This window comes from Gossypium raimondii, chromosome 1, assembly GCF_025698545.1.
Source record: "Gossypium raimondii isolate GPD5lz chromosome 1, ASM2569854v1, whole genome shotgun sequence".
Classification (NCBI taxonomy): Eukaryota; Viridiplantae; Streptophyta; class Magnoliopsida; order Malvales; family Malvaceae; genus Gossypium; species Gossypium raimondii.
Window position 1 is genome coordinate 32,342,893 of NC_068565.1, and position 10,361 is coordinate 32,353,253.

At 32.0% G+C, this 10,361-nt stretch overlaps 2 protein-coding genes across 3 annotated transcripts; both read left to right on the top strand.

Moving 5' to 3' along the window:
• The first annotated feature begins 4,271 nt into the window (after positions 1–4,271).
• Positions 4,272–6,192, top strand: LOC105785602 (non-specific lipid-transfer protein 4). Its single transcript, XM_012611713.2, has 2 exons — positions 4,272–4,676; positions 5,911–6,192. The coding sequence occupies exons 1-2, from the start codon at positions 4,328–4,330 to the stop codon at positions 5,925–5,927; spliced, it is 366 nt and encodes a 121-aa protein (XP_012467167.1). The 5' UTR covers positions 4,272–4,327; the 3' UTR covers positions 5,928–6,192.
• A 1,617-nt stretch (positions 6,193–7,809) lies between these two features.
• LOC105785603 (hypothetical protein) lies at positions 7,810–9,527 on the top strand. 2 transcript variants are annotated; one of them, XM_012611715.2, is made up of 5 exons: positions 7,810–8,109; positions 8,235–8,401; positions 8,507–8,591; positions 8,720–8,899; positions 8,995–9,527. In XM_012611715.2, exons 1-5 carry the CDS (start codon positions 8,004–8,006, stop codon positions 9,273–9,275), a joined length of 819 nt encoding a protein of 272 aa, XP_012467169.1. In that variant the 5' UTR covers positions 7,810–8,003; the 3' UTR covers positions 9,276–9,527. The 2 variants fall into 2 exon arrangements, with proteins under 2 accessions (XP_012467169.1, XP_012467168.1); XM_012611714.2 differs by having other exon boundaries at positions 7,815–8,109; positions 8,504–8,591.
• The last annotated feature ends 834 nt before the right edge of the window (positions 9,528–10,361 follow it).

Here is a 10,361-nt window from a genome sequence, read left to right on the forward strand (position 1 = left end):
AAATACTATTAAGATAAGTATTAAATTAAATTTAATATTAAATCTATTAAAATAATATTATTTTTGGAATAGTTAATCTGAAATCAAAATTCTCTAGTAGAGGCCCAATAGGAATGTAAATCTTCCACTACTTAACCACCGAAGACCCTCTGTCGTCGACCATTTTTCGGCCACCGGAATGTAGCCGTCGTAGCCACTGGCACCTTTAGCTGGTTCGATTCGAACCAGTGACGATCTGACTGGTCTAGTTCAGCCACCGGTCGAACCATCGACTCAGTTTCACATATCATGCCCAGTTCAACCATTTTTTGGGTCTTGGTCTCAGTTTTGGGTTCTCGTGCCCAATTTATGATCTTAGGTCCAATTTTCAAATTGAATTGCCCATTAAGCCAATTTTTTGACTTAAAAATTAATTTCTAAAAATATCATATTAATTTTAATTGATTTGATTAATTTAATTTTACTTAATCAAAATTAATTTTCCCACAAATCACTTAGATTTTCCAAATTAATTTTTTAAGAAAATTCTTTAATCAAATTCTCTAGTTGAACAATACTTACACCCACCCAATTTAATTCCCCCATCAAATAAATCAACTCAATTAAATTATTTCTAAACTCGTAGAATTTACTTCTAATTCAAATGCAGTCCAAGTGAGCTTTTGTTGACCTAATGGAGAGACCAGCCAGACATATACAATTAAGTTCTAGTAATTGCAATTATGTCTAGAAGCATCGTTACGAAAGCAATTCATCCAACTACTTTGTCCAATGGCCTCGTCATGTGTGTGTTACCCTCATATGATATCCTTAATTCCTTTAAGTTAAATTCGTTCACTCAATACAATCCTATTTTATCTCATTGTCACCATTGTGTCTTCTTAATGATTAATATGACCACTTTCAACAAATGGCTATGATAAATTGCTCGTTCGAGAACTAGCAACCTGTGACCACGTTTCATATTTATCAATCCATGTAATGCTAATGAGAGGATATCGTTAACTCTTTAATTGAGCTATGAATTCCACTTTTGCTAGTAAAGTCATGCCATTCACAAGTTATGTACCCAACATACCGATTATCGTCTCAATCATCTTTAGAGCATAAGCGTCCACTTATATTAAAGCACATGAGTTACATACGCATGGTCAGTGACTAATTTAGGATTTAGGTAAATCACACCATGAATGTCACAAGTAAATTAATTTACAAACGAATTCAAAATTAATTCATCTTGGGTCTAATCCAATGTATTATTCTACAAATGAATATATCTGTGTCTCTACTCGTGCAGTCAACTGCTCCGATAGTCAAGATTAGTAATCTCCTTAATTGGAATTGTAGACGACATAATAATCCTTTTCAGTATTTGAATCAAATGCTCACTTTGATTCTCTTACGGGATTACAAACTCGTTTAGATTATCTACTGAAGTAAGTTGTCTTTCTCATAATAAACATTCTTTCAACGCCATTTATCATCAGTTTGAACTTAAACAATCAATGAGCAAATATTTATTGTCACAATTTTTCTATGCATGCAAAATATGAAAGACAGAAATACAAAAGGCATAACAGTGAAATGTGAAATTTATTTATTCATTGTTCAAATAAATAGAAAACAATTACATGTTTACTACAATATGGGAAGATTTCCCAATAGATGGATACCTTTAGGATGGGAAATTCATATTGGTAATGGGCATCTTGATGCCCATTTGCAACAACATTGGAATCATCTCCTCAAATTTAACTATGCATCCAAAATTATTACTCTTGATTTCATTATTATTTGGCCCAATGTTACTGATAAGTGGTAAAAATAACATGTTTTAACCTCATTCTTATCACATTTTTTGCGTGATTTTTCGATGTTAATTTTGAATTTTATACTCCTAATCTTTTAAATTCATGTTTTAATGCTTAATGGGGAACTTGGGCAAAAATTGAAGTGTCAAAGCAAGTTGAAGGAACCACATGAGCTACACTTTTTCAACGGCCAGACCATATAGATTTGTTGTAGGTCGTGTCGATTTCACAAGATTGTGTACTGAACAGTGAAAAATCATGATTTTTAGGTTTTTCTGGCAATCTAAAATGTACATATGAAAAAAGGAAGATAAGAGGGAGTCGGCAAAGAATACTCAAGAAAACAACTCGAAAAGCATCATTGAAGCCGACTTGGAAGAAGATTTCTATCAAGATTGAAGATTCCTAGTTGATTTCTTAGGAGATTATCATGAGTTTCTTTATTTCTTTCGGTTATATTGTATCTTGGATTTTTCTATTTTCGAGAATAAACCAATTTTCTAAATACCTAGGGGAGATGAATCATATAATTGATTATGTCATTTGATTTTTATTTTATGCAATAAATACTTAGTTTCTTATTCTTAATTATGTGTGCTTAATTCTTGGTTTGATATTTCTAGAGTATTGATCCATGGTCGATGTGCTTAAATCAGTGGTGAAATAGACTCTGTTTACGATTAGATCTTGTGTAATTGAGTGGAGTTGTTGCATGCAATCCTATAAATAGGACGACATAAATCTACTGGATTAGAGTCAAATCTAATAAGGGAATCTACTGGATTAGAAAGAAATTTCATTTAATCAACCTAGAGTTAGTTACACTTATGCTCGAAAGAGATATTAGCATAATTTAGGGATTTCTACAGATCAATGTGTTAAGTAAATAAGTAATTTAGATTGCTGGTGAAAGATTAAATCTAGACGGATTCTTTCCTGGGTATTGTTTCATTTATTGGTTGTTACTTGATTTTTTTTCGTATTTTGTACTTTGTCGTGTTCGTTAGTTAATTAAATTAGTTAATTTTAGTTTTAATCGATCATTCAATTATTCAGTTAAATAATTAAAAGACAATAATTACAAATACTTGTAGTTACAATTAATAGGTGCACTTGTCTTAGTTAAAATTTTAGTTAATCTCGTGACCATCAGTTACTTGCATTAACCAATTTACCAGAAAACCTAGTTTCACTTCTTTCACAAACTAGCAAATTTCAAAAAAACAAAAAAACCACAATACAAAAGAGCTACTAAAAAATCACCTTAACTAAAGAGGACAATTAGTGAAAAGAAAATATTGAAGTGCACTCAACAATTAGTAAAATCAAAACCTGTCATTATAATTTAAACAGACCTTTCATTATAATATTTTTTTCAAGAAATTAATATCAATCTCAAGACTAGAAATGTGGTAATAGTGAATAATATATATTCTCTTAATAATTTATAAAATAAATATTTTATTTTTAATAGTAAAAAAGTATATTAAATTTAGAAAAAAAGGTATAAAATGAAATAAATAGTAATTATGTAATAAGATGTGGAGAAAGGATTGTATGAAACTGTGATTCCATGTCATCTTTATCCCTGTCCAATGTAAGAATGACAAATCAGATTTTTCTTTTGATTTTTAGCTTTTTTTCTCTTGAAAAAAAATTCAAATCCAACTAAAATTGTAGAAAATCAGGAGGAAATCTGATTTGTCATTCTCACATTGAAAAGGGACAAAGATGATGTGGAATCACAGTTTCATACAATCTATTTCCATAATATGTATTCTTTTAGCTGGAATGTGTTTTGGGATAATAATGACTAATAATTAGGTTGTAATCCAATTTACTTGACTCTTGATTTAATTTCAGATTTTTGGTTGAAATCACTAAATATATGTTGTTTTAATTATTTTCTGCTTTGATTTTCATTGATGATGCATGGTGTTGATATTTAAGAAACAATTAGGATATGAAAGTATATAGGAGAGCACATACGTCATGTATATGCTTTTCTTATTGAGATAAGGTCATATCCAGCAGTAGGTTAATAAGTTTAAGCCACGTATAGTCTAATATATTTCAATATATCATAGTGGAGCAAATTATTGAAAGTCTCCAAGCATGCCAAAAAGATAACGGAAACCCTTCGATGCATATGTTCACACTGCCACCTACCCTAAGGCAACCTGAAGAAGAGAACATAACAGAAAAATTTAACAAAATAGCCAAGGAAATAGCATTCTATTTATGAACCAAAATCTACCAAAGTAACAAGCGATGGATCCTTTCAGTGGGAACATTCAACTAATCATTACATCTTGAATAACCTAAGGGAAGAAGAAGACACAAAATGCTTCCACGTAAGTCTCCCACAACCACCGCACTAAACCCAAATTTTACCACCCCTAAGGTCGAACCCCCCCCCCCCCTTTTTTTTTTTTAAATGTGTGTATAAATATGCATTGGTGGAGGTCAGCAAAATCAGTGTGGAAAAAGAGTGAGTTTCGCAGAGTGTAACAGAGATGGCTTTGAGCTTGAAACCTTATTGTCTGGTTGTTTTGTTTTTGTTTTGGATAAGTTTGAATGCATTGGTCTGTGATGTAGGTGCAGCAGGAGAGTGTGGAAGGACCCCAATCAGGTCGGCTGCAGCAAGCTTAAGCCCATGCCTGGGAGCGGCTCGGAATGCAAGGGCTAAAGTTCCTCCAGCTTGCTGCGCCAAGGTGGGTGCCTTACTCAGGACCTCTCCAAGGTGCCTTTGTGCTATTTTGTTATCACCATTGGCAAAGCAGGCCGGGATCATGCCTGGGATTGCTATTGCCATTCCCAAAAAATGCAATATTAGGAACAGGCAAGCTGGCAAAAAATGTGGAAGTAAGTACACTACCCCATTCTGTTTACTTTTTACCCTCCTTTTTTACTGCTTTGCTCTTTATCTTTTGAAAGTGGTGTTTAAATTTATCCAACTTTTACATAAACTAATGCCACGTTTTGGGCTCAAGACTGGCAAATGATAGGTTATTTGCATATTTCCTTTTGGGGCTTTTGAAAATTAATGGGATAAGCCTCAAGTGATGAGTGGTCCAAGACACCCTCATTCTTTTCAATGGGCTTTTACTTTTTTTTTCCCATTTACTTTAACAATGAGTCTTTTAGGAATATAATAAAATCCATATTGTAATATAATTTAGGCTTAATGATAAATTTGGTTATTAATATTTACATTTTTTTATTAAAATGATTCTAATTGTATTTTTAAGCCTTTTTGGTCATCAACTTTTGTTTTTCTTTAAACTGTTTTTTCTAACAGATTTGATGATGTGAAATATTTTAATGAGATGTAATTTATTACTTAAGTAACCCAATAAAATAATTACATGTGAAAAATAATAAAATTAATAAATCACACATGAAATTAAAAAACTCTTAATTTAAAGAAAATAAATGTAATTATCTAAAAGGATTTCAAAATGAATGCATACGAGAGGTTTCAAAAGATAATTAATAAATCAAACTGAAAATACTAAATGTGTGTATTCATTTTGAAACTTTTTTAGATAATTACGTTTATTTTCTTTTAATTAAGAGTTATTTTTAACTTCATGATTTATTTATTTATTTTATTATTTTCCACATGTAATTATTTTATTGGGTTATCTAAGTAATAAATTACATCTTATTAAAAATATTCCACGATGAAATTTCACATCATCTTGTTAACTTTACTTTCATCAAATCATTAAAAGAAGCAATTTGAAAAAAAGAACAAAGGTTGATGGCCAAAAAAACTTAAAATACAATTAGGAATATTTTGACAAAATATATAAACGTTAATGGTCGATTTGACATTAAGCCTATAATTTAATAATATCTTTTTATGTCTAGAAACACTAATTAAACCCTAAACCCTAAAGAAATCCCACTATTTTCACTTTTTACTTGATTGGTTGTCAAGAAAAGAAGTGAAGCAAAAATAAAATCCTAAATTTAAAGTGCATATTAAAACACTAGTTAATTACTCTTCTTCTTTTTTTTCCTTTAAAGGTTTTATTAATCTTAATTATGCTAATATGCTGAGGCTAACAATTAAAATTTTGATACTTTTCAGGGTACACCGTCCCATAAGAAAGAAACCATGAAGGAGAAAAATTATGAGTAATCTCAGTTATTTACTAGTAGGAGAGAGAGCTAATAAATAAAGTACTGATGCTGCATTACTGCACGGTTACTGGATGATTCACCCCTTAATTAAGGCAGTTCATATATATATATATGTATCAATTTTAGTGCAATCTTGGGAAATTGTGTTAGATCTCGAGGTTACTTCACCATGTTGTTATTTCTTTTATATGTGTTCACCTTTATATTATAGTAATCAGTGTTCTAAATATAGACTTCTCTCTCAATACATGCAAAACATAGTAATAATTTGTTATTGGTGAATTATTATGTTATAGAATGCATATGATATTGGTGAATTTGAAATGCCAGGTCAAAACAAATCATTATCAATATATCAATTATGAGAGTAAAACTAAAACAACAATCTATACTGTTGTGATATATTTTGTTTGGTGAATTATTATGTTATATACCCCCCTCTCTCTTAATCATTCATTCAACATTTAAATTCAAAACTCTCAAAATAACTATTAATATTTTATATATATATATATATATATAACGTTAGGCTAAAATCTATTGTTTATGAATTAGTTGATGGCTATACTGGTTGGCACAATAGTATTTGTTGATACAAGTTTTAAGTTGGGAGTTCGAGAATAGTTCATCTTTAAGGAGCGAAGAATTGCAAGACAGAATGGGGTTGAAAGTATGATAGAGAAAGAGGGAAAAGAATATAGTTCTATGATAATATAAACTCTCTTGGATATTCATAATATCTAAAAAGAAAACCGGGGGTCTCTCGTGGGGGTGAAGAGACCCTTCTCTTTTGTCCTTTGAGGATATGTATATACATGTTTTTTCTGTTTGGGGCTCGTGTAATCATGCCCTACCATCTATAGGGTGGCTATAGAATATGGAAGATGTATAATATTATTGAAGATTCTCAGAAGCTGTGAGTTTGAATGGACACACTTAATATCCTCCTTACGTGAGTTTAATTAGCTAAGGATTTAGAAATTGTTTGATACATTGGTGAAGGGTGTTTACCTACATGCCCATGTTGTGATTATTTATTATTGATAAATGTGGTAATGGTTTACTTTTATTAATAATATGTAACGTTATCGTCTCAAGAAATACAATATACTATTAAAGGCGTGATCTTATTATTATTATTGTAACAATTAAGAGAATTGATTTAAAGATAATAGCAAAAATTGTATAAAAAACCCTATAACCAACGCGTACTGTATGATATACATGATTTTAAAGGGACACTTCACACAAAATACAATGTGGGTAACAGAGATGTTGAGACAAAGTTTTTGGACCATCGAAACTCCATGGAGTGAAAAAGGTTTGGACCCACATCTCCACCTCTCATCTTCCTTGCATGTTGCTGAAATGCTGCACCTGGACCCCACAAGCATGCTAGTCTGTGGACCCTATCGCCACCTAAATGGAGAGGGTGAAGGATGAATTAGACAAAGATTTGCATTCCTTAATTTCAAATTTGATAATATAATTACATGGATATATAAAAAGAAGGCACAATGGTGAGAAGGTGGTAGGGAAAAAGTTGCCAATAGGAGAAACGGTTGGTAACCATATATCAGAAGGAATGGAAAAAGAATAGCTGAATTTTGAATTATGCCTATCTACCCATGTTTTCTTTTGTCCTTTAATCTCAAAAACAATCCCTCTGCTTTTACATGAAAAACAACAGCATATGATATCATAACTTTTGCAATTATTTAGTCCCCCATATACCAAACCCCACATTTATGATTAAAATTCCAATCCCCAGCACAGAGAACAGAAACCCAATAAATATTTAGAATATATATTTCAAAATAATATGTTTTTTTCCATATCCCAAGAAACACTCTTTTTTCTCTCCATTGCCGTTGACTGATTCCCCTCTTTCTTTCTACAATCATGTAGTTTTCACCTTTTTTTTTTTCTTTTGGTTATTTAGAACAACCCAATCAAACCATTACAAGCAGTTGGAACCAATGTTATATTATAAAATGATTTCTTGTTTAGCTATTTAAGAGACCCTAAACCCCAACAAACATGGGTGAGCTTAACTCTATGGCTTACACTAGTAGCAGCCTCCATAGCCCTTCCCTAGGTTGGGATCTTCAAAACCTTGGAGTTCTCAACGCAGACATGTCTTTAGGTACACACTCTCTTCTTGCTTTATTGTCTTCCAGTCTTTCTTTCACTGTTTGTTTTTCCTTTATGTTTTTAGTTTAAAGGGAGTTTAACCCCATTTATGTTTCTCTGCATGTGAATGGAATGCAGTCATGGATGGAAGTGGAACTGCCCCATTCTTTCCACATCTAGACTCTGATTTCTCTTCTGGGTATCTGGAAGATGCATTGCTTGAATTCACTGAACCATCCAAACGAAGACGCCTCTTGTTGTACAATGATCATAATCAATTCAATGGTTTAAATGATCTTGCCATGGTATTTTTCCTTTTTTCTTTTTTTTTCTGGTTTTCTTTTGTTTTTGTTTTACCAAATTAACAATGTGATCTGAACATGGCTAGTTCCACTGTTATCATGCAGCAGGGATATTGGAATTATAGCTGCAACTGGGGCCTATCTGAGAATTTCAGCTGCATGAGCCAGTTAACAAGCATTAATGGAGTTTCAGGTAATGATTTACTATTCATTTTTCTCTTTTACTAGCCACCACGTACTTTCTCCCATCCCATGCATATATCAAATCGTATACAATGTTGAAATGATGCTTAGTATGGATTTTTTCCCCTTATACTTTAGATGAACCAATGAGCACATCGGTGAGCAGTGAGGAAGCAAACATTGTCACGGAGATAAAAACACCAGAAGAGGCAATACCACGCAGCCCTGAAGAAGCTTTTGATTCATCATCTTCTTCTTACAAAGTATCAACAGCCAAGAGCAAGTCATTTTTCAACAAAGACACCCAAATTTCTTCTGGTAAATACGAAGGGAATTGTTACAATGCTTCTGTTGATGTTATTATAGCTTAATGATTTAACATTGATTTATGGTTTTATTGGTGGGTTTTATAGGAAGTGAGGATAAGATGAAGAAAAGGGTGATAACAAGGGTTGTTTATCCATTTGCATTGGTTAAGCCCGGAGGGATAGAAGGGGATATGACACTAAACGACATTAACGAAAGGATTCTAATGCCACCGACAAGGCCGGTAAGGCACCCAGTGGGGGATTTCGCTTGTAGGCCATGCGTATCTGCGGATGGTCCTGGGCTTTCTGGAAAAGCTGTGGTGGCCCTCACCAAAATACACACTCAAGGGAGAGGCACCATCACTATTATCCGAACCAAAGGTTAAGGAAAGTCAATTTCAAAAACTGGTTTCTGCTTGCTTTTTCTTTTTTCTTTTACTTCTTCACCATAGTTCACGCTTTTGTTTGAAATTGTATAGGAGGAGAGGGAGGAGGTGTATGAATCATGCATCGATGTAAAATATCATCCACTTTTTTTTCTTTTTACACACATTATAGCTACCGTTAATTGTTGGGTTTTCATGCTTAAATTTAGATTTCTACCTTTACGAGGGAAAAGAAGTTAAATTATGCTCTTACTCTCTTTAGTACGCATAAGTCGGTATTTGTAGTCCTTTTAATTTTTAAAATTTTAGTCTTTGGTAGTTATATTTATTAGATTAAATTATACTATTATTTTCTTACTATGTGTGAATTTAAACTATATTTTAAAATTTTAATATTGATTTAAACTGTAATTGTTAAATATATTAATTAAAGTAACGCAAGTTTTGTGAAAAAATAAGCTAACATGATATTAGATATATTATAATATTTTAGCTATGCACGATTTTGAAAATAGTAAAATTTAACTTAATGTATGTACTCATCAAAAAAATTTAGGTTAAAGTTGAAATTTCAAAATTTGAAAATCCAAAATCTAAAATAGTTAAATTAAAGTATAAATATTAAATGGGTAACTTATAGTTACATAAACTAGTAGAATTTGACAGACTTAGAATCAAATGGAACGTCAAGAAGAAGCAAGAAGAAAGAAAAGATAGGGTAAAAAGAGGAAAAGAAGGAAAAAGATACAAGCAAAGGAAAAGGTAGCGGAATTATTGTTTTCCAATTTTTGATTGACAAAGACAGCAACCAAAGGGAAGCAAAGCCAATTCTAGCTTTCCCTTTGATGTTTGAACCATCATGAACCTTGACCGTGTGTGAAGCCGTTGGTGCTTTGCCATATTCAGGTTTAGTAAACTTGAAAACCATCCACTATGCCAACCAAATTCACCTGAGCATTGTTTGAAACATAAGATCACTGCATTTGGCTACGTATTTGCCACCACTCATTGTTGATTTAGCTCCATTTTTGTCCTTGCCTTATTAATGAAACAGAAAATCACACAGTCCCTTTTTTAACTTTTTCT

What these genes read in the sequence shown, in the direction of transcription:
- LOC105785603 (XM_012611714.2), top strand. Translation starts at nt 8,004, where the DNA reads ATGGGTGAGCTTAACTCTATGGCTTACACTAGTAGCAGCCTCCATAGC. An exon ending in CAACGCAGACATGTCTTTAG is followed by an intron (nt 8,110 to 8,234) that starts GTACACACTCTC and finishes AATGGAATGCAG; the next exon opens with TCATGGATGGAAGTGGAACT. An exon ending in AAGCATTAATGGAGTTTCAG is followed by an intron (nt 8,592 to 8,719) that starts GTAATGATTTAC and finishes CTTATACTTTAG; the next exon opens with ATGAACCAATGAGCACATCG.
- LOC105785602 (XM_012611713.2), top strand. Translation starts at nt 4,328, where the DNA reads ATGGCTTTGAGCTTGAAACCTTATTGTCTGGTTGTTTTGTTTTTGTTT.